At 35.6% G+C, this 22,769-nt stretch overlaps 2 protein-coding genes across 2 annotated transcripts; one reads left to right on the top strand and one right to left on the bottom strand.

Moving 5' to 3' along the window:
* Positions 1-1,844: 1,844 nt before the first annotated feature.
* napba (N-ethylmaleimide-sensitive factor attachment protein, beta a) lies at positions 1,845-11,525 on the bottom strand. The gene is made up of 11 exons (XM_067367558.1): positions 11,375-11,525; positions 11,008-11,087; positions 10,649-10,765; positions 8,452-8,498; positions 8,241-8,318; positions 8,076-8,131; positions 7,843-7,927; positions 5,979-6,083; positions 4,596-4,664; positions 4,145-4,195; positions 1,845-2,870 (listed from the first exon to the last, which is right to left on the bottom strand). The coding sequence occupies exons 1-11, from the start codon at positions 11,470-11,472 to the stop codon at positions 2,769-2,771; spliced, it is 888 nt and encodes a 295-aa protein (XP_067223659.1). The 5' UTR covers positions 11,473-11,525; the 3' UTR covers positions 1,845-2,768.
* A 505-nt stretch (positions 11,526-12,030) lies between these two features.
* Positions 12,031-22,227, top strand: mcm8 (minichromosome maintenance 8 homologous recombination repair factor). Its single transcript, XM_067367307.1, has 19 exons — positions 12,031-12,069; positions 12,435-12,620; positions 13,582-13,674; positions 14,306-14,388; positions 14,474-14,623; positions 14,723-14,826; positions 15,176-15,374; positions 15,641-15,726; positions 16,251-16,399; positions 17,954-18,152; positions 18,237-18,267; positions 18,389-18,529; positions 18,622-18,763; positions 18,847-19,042; positions 19,483-19,702; positions 20,255-20,464; positions 21,246-21,322; positions 21,514-21,703; positions 21,777-22,227. Exons 2-19 carry the CDS (start codon positions 12,443-12,445, stop codon positions 21,867-21,869), a joined length of 2,541 nt encoding a protein of 846 aa, XP_067223408.1. The 5' UTR covers positions 12,031-12,069; positions 12,435-12,442; the 3' UTR covers positions 21,870-22,227.
* Positions 22,228-22,769: the final 542 nt, after the last annotated feature.

Below are 22,769 nucleotides of genomic sequence, written 5' to 3'. Positions count from 1 at the left end.
GTGTCCGAGAGTCCACGAGAGGTTTCAGAAGGGTGCTCACGAGCGCGCCTTCGATGCGCACTTCAGTTGAACCCAAAAGGCGAATTTCTGGTGCATTTTGGGTAACAGCCACTAGGTGGCGCATCGGTAGCGCTGCAGCCATTTTGGGGTGAAATCATTTTACGCACCCAAAATCGGCGAATCTCACAGCCAAATCAGAAACGCAATAGAAAATTTGTCAAATTCAGTCAATTTTATGACACCTAAATGTTGTCTTAGTCTATATATGTTTTATGTTATCAGTTGTGGAATCCAACCATTACACATCTGAGGTAATGTAGTTAGCCTACTTTATTGAGTATTTCCATTTTATGCAACTTTACATATTTACTATAGTAAATTAATAAATTAATAATTAATATATATATACGTTTTTACGAAATATATATGTTTTAATCCCCTGGATCACACTATACATAATGACCTTATAGAACATGATGATGTGTCTGTTATCCCATAATTGCCACTTTTAGACACAGTGGCTGTGTTTTTTTTTTTTGTTTGTTTACATAGTCTTGTTTTAACGGACTTTAATATAAGACAACACTGCAAAAACAGTTTACTGCCAAGCTGTTATTTTCTGTTATATATTTATTGTCCAACATTCCTATTTATTCTGATGCATGTCCTTAATTTAATTTCATATGTTGGTATTAATTCAGTGTTAATAATGCTAATACTTGAACTCAAACGAATTTTAACCCAAACTGACTGGGTTTCTAGAGAGCAAATGTTTTGTGAAAAAAAGTGGCTTAAACACAAAGTCCGTAAAATAAACTGTTAAAAGGATTTGATGATCACTAGTGATACTATTTTATTCTGTGTTGTCATCATTCAGGTTGTATTTTAGCTTTAATGTACTTTTAAATTAACAAAGCAGCTGATATTGCCATAGAAACTAGTGGACTGTCGAGCGCTTTCATTCCAAAATGGCGGAAACATAGTGCTGCTGCTGCTGGGCGCTGGGGTTGCAATGGAACTGTTGAATTTCACTTCTTGTCAGTATAAGTTTTTTGCTGTTGGCCTATGGGGTTAGATTCCCACCAACAGTATTGCGGTCACGGATCAAAATATAATAAGCATGAATCGAAAAATTAAAAGCGCATTTAAAAAAATAACAAGCATGAATCAAAACTTTAAACACATAAAAAATTATATTGCACAAATCTTAAACTTGCGTTTGTGTTCTTAAAAGGTTTTTTTTGTTGTTGCTTTTATTACTCTGTACTTTGTGCTTTCTTACATTTTCTGCTCATATTTTATGACCATTTATTAGTCTTAGTCAATGATAATTCGAATATTTATTAATACATTTTTGAAATGCAGCTATATTTGTTAGCATTAGTGCACTGTAAACCAACACAATTATTTTTTTTACTAACAATAACAAGGATTATTACTTTAAAAAATATTGCTAGTTTTTGTTAGCTAATTAGCTATTCATATTAGCTTATGCATTAATGTAAACAAATGAAACCTTGTTGAACTGTTGCCATTTTGTCTATAAACATTTTGCAGCCTCATTCTTGCTGTAAGGACTCGTGATCTATAAAATATTGCAAAAAATAATATTGATAAATGGTATTTCTTCATTATTCACTATAAAATAGATCTGCATACAGCATTTGAAAGCTGAATTGAATTTGCATGATTATGAATATAAAATATGACCATAAACTTCAGACATGATGTGGATGATCATTTATTAATTTCTCTTTGAATAAATAGTTAGAACATTTAATAAAACGCCTCAATAAGACTCGCCTATTTTAAAGTACATTTTAACATACATTTCTGATTCCCTGTCAGTCATATAACATATTAGATAAAGCATTCAATCAACATCATTTTATTACTGACACAAAGAGTAAAGCTGTTTATTCTTCATTAAAGTCTCAACAACAGTGTAAAGAACTTCAAAACACAAAAAGAAGCACTTAAACTAAAATAATAATTCATAAGGTCTGAATGCCCATAACAACCAATGCCCGTATCCATGTGAAACGACAACCAATTAAACATAAAATTACAAATAATACATAAGAAACGTACATGTACATATTCAACATGTTCTGCATTAGAGAATCAAGGCTTTCAGTAATATCACACTGTGAAAAATCACTCATTAGTGAGCAAGAGACACTATTCTACTGATTATGAAACATGAACGACGCTTAATTCAACCACTAAAGCAAATACTCCGACAGAACTGACACCGCCATATCGACAAAGACAACGCCAGGAAGCTTTTCTGAGGCCAATGGCACAAAAACGGTTAAAGTGAGCAAAGGCGATGTGTTTACACACAGATGATGACGTCTGAAATAAAGTGCACTCACAAAATCCTGATATTCTACAGCACATAAACACACTTTACACATTTATCATGCATGACAATGCCAGTGACAACACTGAGGTGAACATTAGAAAGAGAACAGCTCTACGGGTCTCACATGCCACACACAAGTACAAACAAGGGTGTACGGTAAAGATTTCCTCATGGAGAAGTAAAGGGATAGAGAAATGCCTTCCACGAGAGAATTATCATATTGTATATACCTCTATTTTCTGCAATTGCAATGCAAGTTCCCCCTGAACTTTCCAAGAAACGGCTGATATTTGAGCTAGTGTCACTACAGAAATGTTCAACCAGATTGTCACACACACACACACACAATACGGTAAGAAATTAAACTAGATATTATGCCACAGTATTTGTCCAGGACGCATCACTTCAGGTCACCGGCGTCACCCTGGATGGTCTTCTTGATACGCAGCAACATGGTGGTCTGCCATTGGTCGAGACGAGAGATCGAATCAAACTCCTTCACCTGGAGGAGAGAAACACATGATTTACAGATCAAAATGAGTGAAAACTCCTGATTGATATTCTACACATATATTTCACAGCATGAACAGATGCAATCATGAATGCAATGCATGTCTAACAAATGCATAAATATAAATGACATAGGGGCTAGTTGTCACACCTTTTTCTCAATTATTTATTTTTCAAGAAAGTTAATTTCTGTGTAGACATGAACCTTTTCAGAAAAATTAAATCTATTATGCAAGACAAAATAATAAACCCAATGTGTAAACAATGTGTAAAATCTAACAAAAATATCAGTATCACCAAATTTTTTAAAAGGATATTTCAAATAAACGTACGAAGCAAAACAAGCATTTGTGTATCTGGACTTTTGTCTCAGTCCCTGTGTGACAACTAGCCCCGGTGTCCCGTATACTGTATACTCTTAAAAACGAAGTTTCCAAAAGGTTTTTTTTGCAGCAACGCCATAGAAGAACCATTTTTTGTTTCCCCAAAGAACTTTCAGTGATCAGTTCTTAAAATAACCTTTTTTTTAAATAAATTTTCACTTTTTTTCTGTGAAGAATTTGAATAATCTGAAAAACTTATCCACCAGGTTAAATATTACTGTACCAATATATATCTGTATTATGTAACATACGTTGCCTTAATCAAAAATGTTCATTAACTTCAGCATTGCGTGACACTATTTCAAAGTGATTTCTGTCATTTTGACAGATAATAAATTGTATTTACCTAAAAAACAAACCTGGAAAGAGACGTGAGGATTTGAGGAGATTCTTTGTGTATTCTAGTGAATTATTAATGGGATATATGGTCAATTAAATCAGAAAAACAGACCACAGATATGCAGGATATGCCTTTTTCATACTATTACTGCGGATTGCAGAGGGAAAAAAAGAAAATAATCAAGAGGAAAAGAATATAGCTTTTGAAATAGATATTCTTCTTATAACATGTCACGTTAAAATACCAAGTGTTATGTTATGCTCATGATGTCTGAAAATAAAACATGAAGGAAAACTGACAGATAAGCTTTATTTGTAGTGCAACCCTATGATTTAATGATTCGTTTCAGTCTTTTTGAAGAAGTGCCACCCATAATTCAAAACACAGTAGGCTCGTCAGGAATAAGCTGGATAAAGAACCTTTTGCACAATGGAAAGTTTCCAGATGTTAAATGTCATAAATGCCAATAAAGAAGCTTCATTTTTAAGAGTGTACAGTATGATCATCCAAAGCCACTGGGCATTTGAGAGGTTATAAACTCACAGCTTCAGTGAACGCCTCGCAGTTCTGCTCCTCATGAGCCTCCAGTAGTTTCTGTACAGACAGACAAAACCATCAGTGCAAATACTGCAAAATATGACAACCACATACTGACGGATTGCCTTAAACATTTTCTGTTTACAATAGAGTGATGCAGGGATGACATATATTTGTAGGCCAAAACCCAGACATTAGTTTTAGAAATTCCAGTTCCATCATCTCAAATGAAGTGGGATTTGGTTAAATGCCTGAAATGAGGTCTGTTAAATAATGATAAGAATCATAAACTTTTGTTCACAGAGCTTATTTTCAACAATAATCCAAAAGCCATTGGAAAAATCCTATTAGGTTTTTGTCGAGGAAACCACTGTGATAATGACTTACTAGTTGGCCAACAAAAACACATCATCACTGCAGCGCTCCATTGCTAAATAAATTAAACAACTGTACTTACTTTCAACAGCTTACATTCTCTTGAATCAGAGAATGCAGGAAACATCCCTTCATACTTTTCAATCGCAAGCTGAAGGAAAACAAACAAAACATTTACATGTCAGGAGCAACAACTGAATTAATCACGGCTGACTGGGAAATGCATATTTCTACAATGACATTGCTGACTGAAAATGTTGACTAAAAATGCTGCATGAATGCCACTAGGTGTCAGTGTAAGACAAGACAACTGCAATATCAACAAGCTTAAAGGGATAGTTCACCCTGCTCACCCTGCAGTTGTTCCAAACCTGTATGAATTTCTTTCTTCACACAAAAGAAAATATTTTGAAGAATATGAGTAAGCAAACCAATGACTATGGGGTCCATCCAACAACTTCTTTTGTGTTCAGCAGAAGAAAGAAACTCATACAGGTTTGGAACAACTTGAGGGTGAATAAATGATGACAGCATTTTCATTTTTGGGTGAACTATCCCTTTAAGACCATTACTACTGACTTGAGCTGAATAATATTGCCTACTGTAGAGCTGAACTGAACTTGTTTCATAATTAATTAACTCTGCAACATACTATATATATAACTATAACATAAAGCACATTATTATAAATGCACGGTGCAGTTTTGTTGAGTCGCTTTAAATGCTTGAGCTCTTTTACTGTCACAGAATATTTTTGTACTCATAAGGTGTGACTTTTATTTTGAAGTAGTGATGAAAATGATGAAAGATCAGTGTTTTCATACCAATAGTTCAAAAGATAACATACATTCTTTTTTTTTTAAGAAAAAAAGGTCTGAAAATGTTTTAAATATAAAGAAAAAACATTAGATTCTCCATTTGTGAAGTGGCGGCACACACCTGTGTTTTTTAGACGTTGAATTCAAATCAGATACTGCCCAACTGCCCATACTACTTCTGAACAGGATGTCTACTTCATAAATTGTATGAAAATTATGGAATTAACGGCTGAGAACACTCAAACCATATATGGAAATGGAGGTGCCCTTATATGGTCACCAATGGAGCTTGGATGTCATCTAGTGGAAATGTTTGGTACTGCGCCCAAACAAAATCTTACTGAAAGCTCATTTTTTGAGATATCAACCTAAAATATGGAACACAACTTGTTCAGATTTTTTGGCTTGGATTTTCTTTCAGTTTTAGATTAAAACATGTTTTGTAAAATATATATTTTATATAAAATACACTTAACTCTGTTTTTTTTCCTGTTTTTTAATGCGAAGCTGATTTTAAACAATCTGTATTATATAAAGAGCTAGATAAATAAATGTGATTACTAAGAAATATAGAGACTATAATAATTGAATTAAATAACTTAATAACACTTAAAAACACTTTATACTGCAAGTTACCAATGACTGACCTTTGCGTTTAATTCATCCACGATGAAGTGGCACAGAGCAGCTTTCCAGAAGTACTCCTTAGCGTTGTATTTCAGCAGAGGGTTGTCCATTGTGCTGGTGGCAACCTGAATGTGAAGAGACCAGAAGCTGTTCATTTACAGAGGGGAGAAGGATATGATTAGATTTACACTGCATGCCTTCTCTACCTAAACAAGCCTTTATAATACATATGAGTCTGTTCCAATAATGTTACATGCTCCATAGATCTTGTTATTATTATTATTCTTTTTTAGCAAACATTTTGCTCCCTCCTGGAGCAATCAGACTTAAAGACAAAAATATTGATGTTACATGAATTGATATTTCTGTGATTTAAACTTTCGACCTGTTGGTTACTAAGCCACTTCTCTACCTCTCATATTATCTGTCCCTGTACTGAAGGCAATTTACTTCTCTTTCTCACTCTCATTTCCCCAACATATTGTAAAAACTAATTTACTGTACACACTGACTCAAAAACTCATTATGAGATATTGGCAGGCATCCAAAAGCTTTAAAATGCTGCCTTCAGAGGACACATTTCAAGGTAGGAAGGTCTCAAGGCAATCCAAAGTTAGAAAGAATGATTCAATGACTCACTCATAAAGACTTCACTTGTTTCATTACTGGATAAATCAGTGTTTTTGAACAAATCTCTTGAATGAATGATTCAATGACTCACTCATAAAAGGCTTGTTTGACTGGAAGTGGCGCTGCACAGACTGAATGGTGTATAACATCGAACTACCGCAACTCCGCGAGAGTGTTTGGAGAGCATACGATTCCTTATGCTTTTGAATCACTCTCGCTGTACTTTGATATCATATGCCGATCGGTCTGAGCAGTGCCGATGCATCTCAAACAAGCCTAAAGACTTCACTTGTTTCATTATTGGATGAATCAGCGTTTTTTAAACGAATCTCTTAAATGAATTATTCAATGACTCACTCATGAAGATTTCACATGTTTCATTACTGGATGAATCAGTGTTTTTGAATGAATCTGTTGAGTGAATGATTCAATGACTCACTCATAGAGACTTCACTTGTTTCATTACTGGATGAATCAGTATTTTTGAATGAATCCTTTGAGTGAATGATTCAATGACTCACATAAAGACTTCACTTGTTTCATTACTGGATGAATCAGTGTTTTTGAATGAATCTGTTGAGTGAATGATTCAATGACTCACTCATAGAGACTTCACTTGTTTCATTACTGGATGAATCAGTGTTTTTGAATGAATCTGTTGAGTGAATGATTCAATGACTCACTCATAGAGACTTCACTTGTTTCATTACTGGATGAATCAGTGTTTTTGAATGAATCTTTTGAATGAATGATTCAATGACTCACTCATAAAGAGTTTACTTGTTTCATTACTGGATCAATCAGCGTTTTTCAAATGAATCTCTTAAATGAATTATTCAATGACAAACACATTTTTTTAACTGTCACTTGTTGCCACCTACTGGTGTAACAATGAAATTGATACAATTTATATTTGAAGCAGCAAGTTTATCAGTGTTTATATCTGAACTATAAACTTGTCAAAAGTCTATAATTCAGCTATGTTAATAGACATAGCTGAATCGTTGTCATTTTGAAATCAGATTGTGTAGGTCTTTGAATCAAGATCACTTTTTTTTTTTTTTTTTACGATTATTCATGCAGCTCTATAAAGACCCAATTTATACTGTAAAAAAGTTATAATTTTTTTTTTTTTGGAAAATGTTAGTTTCTATTATGTTACATTACTACAGTGATTTTGGCCTATATAATATTATTATATATAATATAATAAATTACTACTAATAAAAGAGCGGTTGAGTCTGTCCCACTGACCTGCTCAAAGATCTCGATGGCTTTGGGATACTGCTCGAGCTGAGCGCTGTACGAGCCCACCTTCAGCAGACATTTATTAGCAGAGCTTAACGAGAACACATCAAGCAATATAAATGAGCATTTACAACCCACAATGAAAGGAAATACAAGATAATTATAAATATTGAATGACATTCTAATTAAATTTACACAGAGGAAAACGACAAACAATGACAAACAATGAAAACACAAACCTGTTTGACTCTTCGCCTTTGTAATAATCTGCGGCCTGCTCATAGTGTGCAATGGTCTAAAACGACATCACAACATACAGGACGGTTACATTGACCTTCAACTGCATTTTTTTGGGAAATGACGCACAAGACTGCATCTAATAGATGTTTAAAGGCAATTGGCACCTTTTCAATATCCACTAGCTCGGATTCATAGATCTCTGCAATAGTCATGTGATGCTTTGCAGCAATCGTGAACCTTCCCTGTCAATCATACATACAAATGAGAGATTAAATGTTATATAACATTCACATGCTCAGTAAACAGGCACATTTAGGTTAACAAGCCACAGAAAATACATCAATATGTGCAGGATGCAAAGTCCCAGTGTCTTACCATGTCTGTATAGATATCGATGGCTGCGTTTAAACAGTTGATAGCCTCTGTGCGATTCATTAAAAACAGAAGAGAACAAAATGAAATCATCTTTACTTATAATCTCAGCCAATCAAACATTAAATCAAACAACATACATGTATAGACATGTTACAAGCTTTAGAAATTAGACTGTTCATTGAAACCACTGTTGTTTTAATATCACTATTATACTATTATTGTCAGGTGCTGTGTGGGCTGTAGTCAGTGCATGATCACAAAGGATAACAACAGAAGTCTTTAATAGTAAATACCACTAGGAACACATAGGAGAATCACAAGGATAAAGCTCAGGAAATAAATGTAAACAATACCGGACAATGAAACAAAGGAAACTGAGGGCTTAAATACAAGGAAGAGTAATCAACTGAACAGAAACAGGTGCACAGAACTAAATAACAACCAAGGAAACTTACTTGGGAACACAGGCAAACCAGAAACAAGGAAAACAGAACCAAAACACAATGAAACAGGGCCTTAAAAACCATAGACTTTAAGGGGGACAGGTCCTCCCCAATAATTAGAAATGGCCAAATTGTCCCCCCAATATTTGATATTATTGATGCTGCTCTGCTGTACTCCATTACGCATCGCTCTGTTGTTAGGATGACAAGAAAAGTTTTAAAAGTTACATGTTGGTCTTCCTCAGCAGTCTAATAGTGCTCGTCACTGTCAGAATGAGTGATCTGGCCAATCAAATCAAAGAAGGCGGGGCTTACCGTTCACATTAGACAAGTGCAAATTCCAATCCCATGCTTTCGTTTTAGCAGTGAAAGATATGTGGCAATAGTAGATACACATTTAATATTTGACAGCTATTTTATGGTTGAAATATTCAGCGACTGACAGTAATATACAGTGATGCAAACTACTCAACATTTTTATGAAACTCGCCATTTTGAATTGAAAACAGGTTATTATTTGATTAATATGATATGATTAATGTAATTCATAACTGAATGTGACGAGACAAGAAATGTTTTGTGTTTTTGGATCATATTAGACATACAAATAAGAGTGAATACATTTTCTTAAAAATATAATTAGCAAATAGTGTAAAGGGGAAGTATAATGCCCCTTTCACAAGATGTAATATAAGTCTCTGGTGTCTGTGAAGTTTCAGCTAAAAATCCCCCACAGATCATTCATTATAACTTGTCAAATTTGCCTCTACTTGGGTGCGAGCAAAAACACGCCGTTTTTGTGTGTGTCCCTTTAAATGCAAATGAGCTGCTGCTCCCGGCCCCCTTTCCAGAAGAGGGCGGAGCTTTAACAGCTCAACAACAACAAAGCTGGAGAATCTCACGCAGCAAAAATGAGGATTGTCAGTAACGGTGTTCAGCCTCACATTGTTCAAACCGGAGTCGACACTGATGGAGAGACTCAGGAAGAAGTTACAACTTTTAGACGTTTCTGAATGGTTAGTGGATAAATTGATGTAGTTGCTGTGGAGTTGATTCAACTCATCCACTAGCATGTGCCGTCATGTTCATCTTTTGTGTTGAATTGACCCTCGTTTGTGAAGCAGTCCGGCATAAAATTATGACATGACAACAACACTCTACTACAACAACTCTTCCTCTTCTCTAAAGCAGCCCAACATGGCCTCACCTCCTTTGTTGTGTGTTCTCAGAGGCGGGGTTTATGTAAATTTGGGGGTTTGTGATGTCACTAACCCAGGAAGAAGCTTTTTTGTAGTCTTTTTTGTAGTTTGTTGTAGTCCTTAAACAGTAAATATCTCTCTTTGCATTGAACTTTGAGTGTCGTAACTTTGCATGTTGTTTATGATCAAACAGCAACATTACACACTAACTAAAGTTAAAAAAGGGAAATTATAATCAAGGACGCCTTTATTAACTACAATAGACCTGGAAATTTTACCGTTCTTGTTGTTGTATGTTTTTGTCATTTTTTAGTTTATGTCTATATAGTTTTTAATAATTTGCATTTCATTTTCAGTTATTTTAGTACTTCAAGTTAAACTAAATGAAAATGAGAAATAATTTTACTTTATTTCAGTTAACGTTTATTTTAAATAACGGAAATGTTTTTTTTTTATGGTTTTAGTTGATGATAACCCTGATTGAAACATGAAAAATTGCTGTTTTTTTTTTATTTTTATGATTAAGGTTTCAATTATACTGCACAAAACTCTCACCTTGAGGATCTGCCTTCTTATAAGCATTTCCAGCATCAACAAAGCTGGTGGCCGAGTCCAGTTTGTTCTGCATCTGCATGTGAAGTCTTGCAGCTTGGCAGAAAGCACTGCCAGCAGCTACAGACACATCAATTAACACATCAATCTTTAGATCACTGACAATAATGACAGAACTCTTCAGAAGCAGAGTGAACGCTAAAATACACATCAGGTTACTGCAGTTACAATGAACTCGAGCACACTCAAATCATGCTTCAGAGTGAATATCTAATAATACTCCAACAGCATTACAAAATATTAATAATTTAGTGAAATAATCTACCACTTTGCATATAAATTATAAAATGATGTATGCATACCACTCCAGTTTTTGGCCATCTTGAACATGTTGGCAGCTCTAGCATACATTTCACATGCATCCTCAACCTTATGATTTCCCCTGTGAAAACATCAACATTTCTTTCATTACATGCAATTTCATAAGGAATAGTTCAGTTAAAGATTTAGGCCTATACAATACAAAGCAGTGTGTATGTCGCCACATATTTGACATTGGACATATTGAGAAATGCAAGGATGGATACAGCTCATTTTTATACGTGCTAAGGTATAAACTGTGCATATAATAAGCTAATTTCATTATACAGGCATATGCTATTTGAAAATACTGCAGGTCATTGGATGTCTTTGAAAGTCAGATCGTGACCAGCATCATTACTGTCTCACCCGAACATCCCTCCGAGAAATGAACCCGAAGATTTGACTTTTTTATCCGCCTCTGCCATCAGCTGCATGGCTTCCTTCTCTTTACCGGAATTATCCATGATTTAATGAGTGGTGTTCACGGTTGGATCCGTTAAGGCCCGGTGTTTGTTGATATAGAGTGCGGCTTTAATGCAGAATCATGAAGGATGCTCGCCTCCTCCTCCTCCTCCTGCTGCTGCTGTCGGGTGATGCTGATGATGCGCGTTCTTGAGGGAGAAACTGCGACACTCTTTGGTTGAAAGGCGTAGCAACGCCCTCTTATTAACATATATGAATGAAGGCGTAGCCACGTCGCCTTATTATCATACACGGATGAAAAAAAACATGTATTAAATGAGTAAATACGGAAATATACAAATTAAAGAATTTAAATATGTAAAAAAATAATGGAAAATAAACAAATGGTAGGCTTTACATAACGTTTTATTTCGAAATAATAATAATAAAGCGTGAATTTGTTAAAATAAATACATGAATGGGATTTAAATGTAGCTTCGAAAGAAAACTAATATTTTAAAAATTACGGTTAAAAAAAATAATGTGAAAAATACGATGTTTACGGATCAGCGCTTGAGCGGAAGTGGCGTCATGATTAGCGCCAAACTTGAAGCCTGTGGCCAGACGTCACTGACTGAGGAAGTAAACAAAGAGTGGCTGTAAGTACTTCTGTTAAAATATCTTTCTTTAATCAAATATTTGTCGATATTTTTCTTCAGTTTATGTTATTTTCCCACATTCTTTCTTATAAAGCTAATTCGAGCCGTTGTAAAGTTAGAAACAACAGTTAAATAGTGTATCTGTGAATTCTAGAACTGATATCGTCGAATTTAGATTTATTTTAATCTCTTTTCGTTTTAGAAAAATATTAGATTCGTGTTGAGTTATTATAATAGATGATAAAGTGTCAGTAAACAGCAGGTCTGTATTGATTTTATTCCGTATATTGTTTATATATTTTATATAGTTTATTTAGGATGTCTGCGACACGTTGATAGCTTTATTTGTTGTAATTTTGCTTTAGGGTGAAGGATGAGCAGTCAGGGTGCTGACCGAGGGTCGTGGAGGGGTGGAAACAGCTCAGCTGCTGGAGGAAGAGGATGGAGAGGAGGAAGAGGATGGAATGCTGGTCAGTACAGGGGCTGGAGAGGCCGTCAGTGGAGCGGAGGAGGAAGAGGAGGAAACTACCCCAACAACAATACACAAAATAGTAAGTGTCTTAACAGTTGGGTAGTAGCTTGACTTCATAGACAAAAAAGTTGATTAAAGGATCAGTTCATTTCAGAATTCAAATTTCCTGATAATTTACTCACCTCTATGTTATCCAAGATGTTCATGTCTTTCTTTCTTCAGTCGAAAAGAAATGAAGGTTTTTGAGGAAAACATTCCAGGATTTTTCTCCATATAGTGGACTTCACTGGGGTTCAACGGGTTGAAGGTCCAAATGTCAGTTTCAGTGCAGCTTCAAAGAGCTCTACATGATCCCAGATGAGGAATAAGAGTCTTATCTAGAGAAACTATCAAAAATGTGTATACTTTTTAATCACAAATAATTGTCTTGCACTGCTCTGTGATGTGCCACGCATTACGTAATCACATTGGAAAGGTCACGCGTGGCGTAAGTGGAAGTAGGGTGAAAAAAAACTGTTTTATCTTTTCTTGTAAAGGCATTTTGCATGTTTGCAGACTTTTGCACGTTCACTTTGTAAACACTGGATCAAAACATCCGCCTACGTCCAGTTATAAGCATTTCGAGCATCAACAAAGCTGGTGGCTGAGTCCAGTTTGTTCTGCATCTGCATGTGAAGTCTTGCAGCTTGCAACTTCCGCCTACGTCACATGTATCGCAGTGCAGATTCCTCGTCTGGGATCATGTAGAGCTCTTTGAAGCTGCACTGAAACTGACATTTGGACCTTCAACCCGTTGAACCCCAGTGAAGTCCACTATATGGAGAAAAATCCTGGAATGTTTTCCTCAAAAACCTTAATTTCTTTTCGACTGAAGAAAGAGAGACATGAACATCTTGGATGACATGGAGGTGAGTAAATTATCAGGAAATTTGAATTCTGAAGTGAACTAATCCTTTAAATGATTTATATTTACGTTCATGCATTTAATAGACACTCAGTAAACTACTGTTTGATTATTTGTTGTTGTTTTAACTCCACAGGATTTACTCCACAAGTCAGTCAGGCTCGTGTAACTCAAGCAACTCTTGATATCACATGTCCATACAAAGGATGGCGGCTCTATTTTTCTGAAGGTTTTATCTTTTCCAATTTACATTGAGTTTAAAATTGTATCATTAACCTCTGGGATATACTGTAGTGGCCAAATGTGATGTCTGGCGTAGGAAAATTGACATATTTACACTTTATTCAAATATGAGTAAAAACGTGTTAAAGGTTTCCAAAGCATATTGCATAGTTGTGCTTGGGGTCAATTGTTTTATTTGTAAAAATAATAATGCAATGAAATATGTCAAATTGTGCAAATATAATTTTTTTTTTTAAATTATGAACACGTGCAAAAACGAGAGTGAACCTACAAAATATTAATAACTAGTCAATGTATGCCTTTACTGCAGCTTTTTGTTTTCTATGCAGGTTTTTATTTTTTTTGCATAGTAAAATCAAACCTGTAACTGTAGTTTGCCTTTTTTGTGTCAAATAAATTTGTCAGATAAATTTCTTAACAAAGTTTTGTTCTTCCCTCATTTGTAAAATATTTTCCCTTATGTTTTGATGGTTTTAATTGAACTTGTAGGGTCATAAAAAACAAATATCCCCTTCAGACATCACCTTTTCCCCACTGTAACTGTATGTGTCTTAATATTTGCTTGATTTTGATTTACTATTACAACAGTTTTTAATGTGAGTTTGTTTCTTTTCCAGGTTTTGTTGAAAGTTCACCTTATGTTGAGAAGATAAAAGTGTTTGAACGATACTTCACATCACAGATAGATCTTTATGATAAGGTATCAGAATTCATAGTGGGATTTTACTGTATTTCCAGTGTTGGAAAAACGAAATATCAATTTTGGATTTTTTTCCCCCACTCAGGATGAGATTGAAAGGAAAGGCAGCATTTTGGTGGACTACAAAGACCTTCTGTCCAACAAACAGATTTCACACACTTTACCCGATCTTGCCAAAGATCTTAAAGAAATGCCTGAGAAGATTCTGGACTGCTTGGGTGTGGCGATTCATCAGGTGGGTTTTTTGTTATGCATTTTACATAGATTGTTTTCAGTTTAACATTATGCCAAAATCTCTGAAGATCAAATGAAATAATTGAGTCTTTCTCCGCAGGTGCTGACTGTGGATCTGGAGAAACATGCAGCAGAACTGCAGGGGCAGGAGGAGCTTCCCGCAGGCGTACGGCCCATAATCAACATCCCACATATCAGCGCCAGGTGAGACCGTTTACTTGCCTTAATGAATATCATATCAAATCAAATTTATTTGTACATTTCTCATTGTTTGAAAGGAGCTTTACAGATAGACATGATGTTAATGTTTATAATATCTTCATGCCTTATAGTTACATGTAGCAAATTAGAGCTAAATGTGAATATAGTTTACATTTTGAGATTTGATATATAGTATATATCACTCTAGTATACTACGTATGCTGATAAAGTTGAACATGCTTATATACCTAACTTTATATAGAGAGCTGGTTGATATTATAATTACATTTTGCACCGAATTAAAAACAAAATGGTTTAATTTCTTGTTTTTGTTTCTCTTTCTCTCTTTCAGGTTGTATAACTATGAGCCACTGACTCCTTTGAAAAGTCTGAGAGCGAATTTATATGGCAAGTTTGTTGCGATCAGAGGAACCGTGGTGAGAGTGAGTAACATTAAACCGCTCTGCAGTAAACTGGCGTTCGTCTGTAACAGCTGTGGAGATACACAGAGCGTCACACTGCCTGATGGGAAATACACCATACCCACTAAGGTACAGTCTTCTTTCAGCTTCAATCAACATTACTTTTGTATAACAAGTTAGATTAGTTACTTTTGTTCCAATTTGTGCGTATTCATCTAATATTTATATTTTATTTTATTTAGTGGAATGAAAACTAATTTCCGTAGCTCTGTAAGACAAATTACAGAAAAAATAAAGAAAAAAAATGCATATAAAGGTAGAAATTGCACTTAGTAAGTAGTAACTGTCACTGTTGCTGTATTTAGTGACATCTAACATGTTTATTTTCTTCTCAGTGTTTAAAGGCTGAATGTCGTGGGCGGTCATTCACTCCAAACAGGAGTTCACCTTACACACTCACTGTCGACTGGCAAACTATAAAGTATGAACATCTATAATTGTGTGAATGAAAATTTGCCTGAGCAGAATGTATTTTATTTTATTTTATTTTATTTTATTGCTTTCAGTGTAAATACCAAAATACAGTCCTGCATTTCTCATCATCAAATATGTTCAGCTATTGTTTCATAAGCATTTATATTTTTAATTAATTTCTATTATAATATAATTCCAGTTATTGTTTGCCTGTTATTTTAGTAATATTTATATACTATTATATTATTTATTAATATTTTACATTTGCTTTTGTTTTATTTTATTTTGTTTTAATAAACATTTTTATTAGTGTTTTTAAACATTTCTGTATTGCCTTAATTCTGTTTTTAGTAATTTTTAGTACTTCAACTTGTTATTTCTAAAGTTTTTATTTTTTTTTTTATTTTAAGATTTTTTTAATCTAATATTTATATTTTATTTAATTTGATTTAGTGAACATGATTTTTAGTAGTTTTAGTCAACAATAGCAACTCTGGTCTAAGATGATTTCTCCTCCTGTGTTTTTCACAGGGTTCAGGAGATGATGTCAGGTGACCAGCGTGAGTCCGGTCGAATCCCGCGCACCATTGAATGTGAGCTCACGCAGGACCTGGTGGACAGCTGTGTGCCTGGAGACATGGTCACCATCACAGGGGTCATTAAAGTGTCCAGTGAAGAGGGTAAGAGACATTGTCCACACTGTCAGTGCAAAGGTCATACACTCATACGCAGGGATGAGTAAAAATGTCTCAATAGCAAATGTTTAATTCTCATTCATTTAGCATCTCAGAAATTAGTCCATATTACAGTCTGGCAAATATCAGCCAGTGCTATTTTTACATCTGACCTCAATGGTCTGTGGACGCAGGACAGCCTCGGGTGGCCTTCTGTCCGACTCAGTTTTTCCATGATAGTCACGCATTTGCTGTGAGGAGAGGATATTTGTGTTGAGCTGTTATAACCCATCCATTTAATAAAATTATTTAGACTCGCATGAATTTATTATATCCATTTATTATAAGCGGTTCAGGTGCTTAGCCTGTTGTAATTGTTATAATTTCCAAGAATCAGCATTCTCGCCTAAAAGTGATCTGGCAGACCAAACCGTAAGTCATGGAGACTTGAAACTGGTAGGGCTGGTAGTTCTCACACCATCTACAACGTCACCAAGTCACGCCCCGATTGGCCTGATGGGGGCACTACAGCGGTCAAAAAAACGAAATCGCTGGTAACTCCTAAAGCGTTAGACGTAGGCTCAAATGTGTTAAATCATTGGAATTATATCGTCAACCTGGCAAAATGTTTAGGTATTTTGCATTTTCTGAAAAACCTACTTTTGCGAACTAGTCCTAGTTTTTTGGCCCGATCGGAACCAAACTAGTGCAGCGTGATTCTCTGGAGTCTGATTGTCAATAATTATCAAAAAAAAAAAAAAAATGAAATTTGGATTCATGGTCTTTAAGGGCCACTGAAACGTTCAAAGTGGGCGGAGCCACTTTTACTAAAAATGGCTATAACTTGTGAACAGATTGAGATATTTTCACCAAACTTGGAACGTGTGTATGAGCTCAATCTTTGGTCATGTGAAAAAAAATGCAGAGATTAGCCACTTGGTTGGCGCTATAACAGGAAAAAAACATGAAAATGGCTTTAACTACTTAACCGTTAGTCTGATTGACTTGAAAATTGGCATGCAATGTCTTTGTCCAAGGTGCCACGATTGTCTCTGAGGACATTGGTGCATCTTAAAAAAACATGTCCGCCATCGGCCAATGAAGTTTGAGCACGTATTAGACAAAATTAACAGAAGCCAACCGAAACAAAACTCATTTGACTGTTTGACTTACGGCCCTAGAGGCCTGTGAGGAATGTGGAAGAAATTGCAATTTCAGTTTTTGTTATGTAAAGGGTTGTATATCAACTCCTCTTTCTACCTCCTGGACCTCTGCTGTCAATCTAATCGTTCGTCAAATATTGGAGATTATTTTAAAAACCAACTTTGGCGAACTAGTCCTAGGTTTTTGGCTCAACCTCGATACGTGTCAAAAAGCTTTATAAACCATATATTTCCTATAGTAAATTGCCTGTATTGACTGTAAATGGTCATGTCCATCTATGATCGAGATGGTTAGAGGCTTGCTAATTAAAAAACCTTTTTACACATGTGCTTAAAGACCTTAAAGCATTTGAATGCTTGTTTCCTGTTCATGATATGTGTTTGTTTCTTTCTTCAGGAAGTGGCAGAAACAAGAAGGACAAGTGTATGTTCCTGTTGTACATACAGGCAAATTCAGTCAGCAACTCGAAGGGTCAGAAAAGCAAAGCTACATCTGAATCTGAGGGCCAGGGACCTTCGGTGGAGTTCTCCATCAAAGATCTCTACGCCATCCAAGAGATTCAAGCACAAGAAGACCTTTTCAAACTCATAGTGAAGTGAGTAACATTCAGACTATAACATCTTCACTAAATACTGTATAATCAATGAAGAAGCTAATGTGACTGTCACTGTAATTGCAGCTCTCTTTGTCCTGCCATTTACGGCCATTTGGTGAGTGTCCAAATATTGAGTTCTTGTATAACTTGTCCTTTTTATTTGTCGTTTTTGCAGCTTAGATTTAGTGAATGAAAATGACTCCTTAACCTTGTCTGCTATCGCTGCATTTTCTCAGCTTGTTAAAGCAGGATTGGCTCTGGCTCTTTTTGGCGGATGTCAGAAGTATGTTGATGATAAAAATCGTATCCCAATAAGAGGAGACCCACATATGCTTATCGTTGGAGACCCTGGACTTGGTAAAAGTCAGATGTTACAGGTACATGTTAATATGAGTCTCTCTGATGCATTTATTGTGATTTTATGTTTATTAAAACGCCATATGTGTGCTGTTGTTGTGTATGTGTCCAGGCTGTGTGTAACGTGGCTCCACGGGGTGTATATGTTTGTGGAAACACAACCACCACCTCAGGACTGACTGTATCTCTGTCCCGGGACAGCGGATCAGGAGACTACGCTCTTGAGGCTGGAGCGCTGGTGTTGGGAGATCAAGGTATTTAAACTGAATTTAATTCAGGATACAAATGTGGAAGAGGTATATTCTTTTATAAACAGCGAGTTTGATGTTTTCTCCAGGCATCTGTTGCATTGACGAGTTTGATAAGATGGGCAGCCAGCATCAGGCTCTTCTGGAGGCCATGGAGCAGCAGAGCATCAGTCTGGCTAAAGCTGGGATTGTCTGCACCCTTCCTGCTCGAACCTCCATCATCGCAGCGGCCAATCCTGTCGGAGGGCATTACAATAAAGCCAAGACTGTCTCTGAGAACCTGAAGTGAGTGAATGCCTTCTAATAATACTTGTGTTGTCACAAGTTATAAAGTAAAATATCTAGTTTCCACCAGACCGCCTAATTCGTTTGCAGAATAAAAGGGCGGGGCCTGGTCCTAGTTAGTTCGTAGTATATTGAAATTGGCCGTTATGGTAAGGGGTGGGACATTTCCCCAACACCCTCAAAGCACTTGACCAATCACAACACACTGCTCCAGCCGACCAATCAGAGCACATTGTGCTTTTCAGAAGGTGGGGCTTCATAGAGACAGGAACTAAACAGAGCGTTACTGACAGACTGGGAAGAGAGGAGCTGCAACAATGAAGAATATGAGGAAAATAATCAACATTCAAGCATGAAAGCTTTGTTTTTTGTGCTCTACTAGAACAGGTTAAGACTTTGTAAAGGGCATAATATGACCTCTGTTTATTGTGTCACTCTAGAATGGGAAGTGCACTGCTGTCCAGGTTTGATCTGGTCTTCATCTTGTTGGACACTCCTAATGAGGACCACGACCACCTGCTGTCCGAGCACGTGATGGCCATGCGAGCAGGGAAGAAGGGTGCGGTCAGCAGTGCTGCGGTCACACGGTACAGCACGCAGGAGTCCAGCATTTCCATTCTGGAGGTCTCCTCGGAGAAACCGCTCACAGACAGACTCAAAGTAACACTCGCCTTCTCTTCAGTGGATTCTCTGCTGTTTGTTACTCTTTTCTTAACCAATTCTGTTGAAACCCTTTCATGGTAACACTTTATAATAGGTTTCATTTGTTAGCTACATTAGTTAACATGAACTAACAATGTGTAATACTTCTACAGCATTTATTAATCTTAGTTAATGCTAATTTCAGCATTTACTAATACATTTTTAAAAACAAAAATTTTGCACTGTGAGCTAACATGAACAAACATTGAACAACTGTATTTTTAATTAACAAATACTGGAAAAACATTTCTCATGTTTGCTAATGCATAACTAATGTTAACAAATGAGAATATTGTAGTGTTACTAAATCATAATAGCTTTCATTAATAATGTTTCCTTATGCAGAAATCACTATTACTATTACTTATGCATATTTGAATGTACAACAACTGATCTGTTAAGCATCATATTTTGATTATTGACTTAATTTAAAGTATGTTTTATTAATGCACCTACTATAAAATTGTTGTTACTGTTATTACATATTACATTCTCTTTTTGCACCCGTAGCTGGTTCCTGGAGAGAACTTTGACCCCATTCCTCACCAGCTCCTGCGGAAGTATGTAGGTTACGCCCGGCACTACGTTCACCCGTCTCTGTCTGCGGAGGCTGCGCAGGTCCTGCAGGACTTCTATCTGGAGCTGCGCAAACAGAACCAGACGGCCGACAGTACGCCCATCACCACCCGCCAGCTGGAGTCCCTCATCCGACTCACAGAGGTGGAAATAAACAACAAAACCCACCCAATTGCTTCTCAAAACTAGCCTAATCACAGTTCAAGGGGTTCCCCTGGTAAAATTTGCATTCTGAGTCTACATGTTATTTGGGGTCGCTTCATGAAAAACAACCCATGGCAATAGTGGTAAAGTAGCCTAATTCTGCAGTCTTGGCAGCACTGAAATAAACTCCATACAAGATCAGATCTACTGGTAACATCATACAGCATCCACTTGTTTTGATTAACGATATATTACGTAATATTCATTTTTAGCTTCAAGCATTGGCAATTTTCTTTTTAGTGGTGACAAGCTTGTTTCCACAAGGGAATTTAAAAAATAAGAATTTGTGACTTTTTATCTCACAATTAAATATCTTGCAATTTTGAGGAAAAAAAAAATCTGAAAAGGAAATATAAACTTTGATTTTTGTTTTTTCTCAGTGAGATATAAACTTGAAGTTGCGAGTTGTGAGACAAAGTCTCAAATAACTTTTTATTTTGGCGGAAACAAGCTTTCATACCTATTCCTGTTCTTTCTCAAAATAGCCTTTAGTTTACTTCACACAGGCACAGCCCAACAAAACCATGAGTTACTATTTGCATTTTGTTAGATAAAAATGTGTATATTACCCTGCGAACAAGATGAGGATTCAGTATTTTTGGTCTGTTTTCTACAGACATGAACTAAAAAGTGCAAAAAATACTTTTTTGATTTCTTGAGGTCTAAAAAAATTAATTTAGGGTCTCTGCATGACAATCAAAAGCTTTCTTTCTCTCCGCAGGCGAGAGCTCGTGTTGAACTCAGGGAAAAAGCTACACAGAGTGATGCGGAGGATGTTGTGGAGATTATGAAACACAGGTAACTCATAAAAGCTGCTTTTTCTCCAGTTTTTGATACCTATACTGGGAAAATTATACTAAACCTGTGTTTTCATTGATATCCTCATATTAAACTTTTTTTTTTATGGCAGTCTTGATTATATTTGTTTAAAAGTGACAAAAGCTTTTATCAAATGCTGAGCTCCTTCCTTTATGTTCTTCTGCGTTTAGCTTAACCGACACATACTCTGATGAATTTGGCCGTCTGGATTTTGACCGTTCTCAGCTCGGCTCCGGCATGAGCAACCGCTCGAAAGTCAAGAAATTTGTCACGGCGTTGAACAAACTCGCTGAGCGCACCAACAAAAGCACGTTTGAGCTCCAGGAGCTGCGACAGCTTGCCAAAGATCTGCAGATACAGGTGAGCATCATTTACAGTACAGAGCACACTGTCAGAAGATGGATTTGTCATATTTATCATATTCTTTTCTCAGGTTGTGGATTTCGAGGGTTTCATCGGCGCACTCAATGAACAGGGTTACCTTCTGAAGAAAGGCCACAGGATCTATCAGCTCCAAACCATATGAATGAACCATCTCATGATGCTTTTACAATGTTATTGTCATATTGACTGTTTTTTTTAATGCAACAAATAATATATTTGTCACGTTGTAATGTATGTTTACATTGAATGCTGTACATTGTTTTCGTGTACATAAATACACAAAACTCTCTTTAAATAGTATGTTCCTGTAAATACAATGCACAAAACCAAACCATAACCACATTTCTGAACATTAAAACAGAATGTTTATTGTTTTATGTTGTTTGATACGATTGAACACAATATAATCTATATTGCAATAGATTAAAAATAAAAGAATATGCAATATGTATTCATTAAAGAGCTGTAAGATGTCATCAAAAATAAATAAATCAAACAAAATGACACATTTTAAAAGGTTTTTGTTTACTTTATTTGAAAGAATTCCTATGTTAATTATGATTGACATTAAATTATGACATCTTATATTACATTTATTATAGGCTATTATATTATGTATAGAACAATATTACTATTTTTATTAGCTGATCATTTGAATTGTGGTTTTTATAAAATTTTATTAGAATATAAAAGATAATTTTACAATGATGCACCTTTACAAAAAGAACAAACAGTTCTGGCAAAAATACCATGGTAAAAATGTGGTAACTTATCTACTACGGTCAACATTGTTATATTATATTATATTATATTATATTATATTATATTATATTATATTATATTATATTATATTATAAATGATAATGGTACAATGATGCACCTTTACAAAAAGAACAAACAGTTCTGGCAAAAATACTATAGTAAAAATGTGGTAACTTGGTATCTGCTATGATATTATATTATATTATTATCTCTTAATCTGAAGCATGGTTTAATAGACTGCGTTAGTTTATTTTTAATCATAACGCATATTAGAGCGCGG

Source organism: Chanodichthys erythropterus, chromosome 18 (genome assembly GCF_024489055.1).
Source record: "Chanodichthys erythropterus isolate Z2021 chromosome 18, ASM2448905v1, whole genome shotgun sequence".
Taxonomy (NCBI): domain Eukaryota; kingdom Metazoa; phylum Chordata; class Actinopteri; order Cypriniformes; family Xenocyprididae; genus Chanodichthys; species Chanodichthys erythropterus.
The sequence above is the reverse complement of the archived record's forward strand: the minus strand, read 5'-3'. Positions and strand labels throughout refer to the sequence as shown.

What these genes read in the sequence shown, in the direction of transcription:
- napba (XM_067367558.1), bottom strand. Translation starts at nt 11,472, where the DNA reads ATGGATAATTCCGGTAAAGAGAAGGAAGCCATGCAGCTGATGGCAGAG. An exon ending in CCATCGAGATCTTTGAGCAG is followed by an intron (nt 6,084 to 7,842) that starts GTCAGTGGGACA and finishes CTTCACATTCAG; the next exon opens with GTTGCCACCAGCACAATGGA. An exon ending in TGGATGAATTAAACGCAAAG is followed by an intron (nt 4,665 to 5,978) that starts GTCAGTCATTGG and finishes GTTTTCCTTCAG; the next exon opens with CTTGCGATTGAAAAGTATGA.
- mcm8 (XM_067367307.1), top strand. Translation starts at nt 12,443, where the DNA reads ATGAGCAGTCAGGGTGCTGACCGAGGGTCGTGGAGGGGTGGAAACAGC. An exon ending in GCGGCTCTATTTTTCTGAAG is followed by an intron (nt 13,675 to 14,305) that starts GTTTTATCTTTT and finishes TTTCTTTTCCAG; the next exon opens with GTTTTGTTGAAAGTTCACCT. An exon ending in CCAAAGATCTGCAGATACAG is followed by an intron (nt 21,704 to 21,776) that starts GTGAGCATCATT and finishes TTCTTTTCTCAG; the next exon opens with GTTGTGGATTTCGAGGGTTT.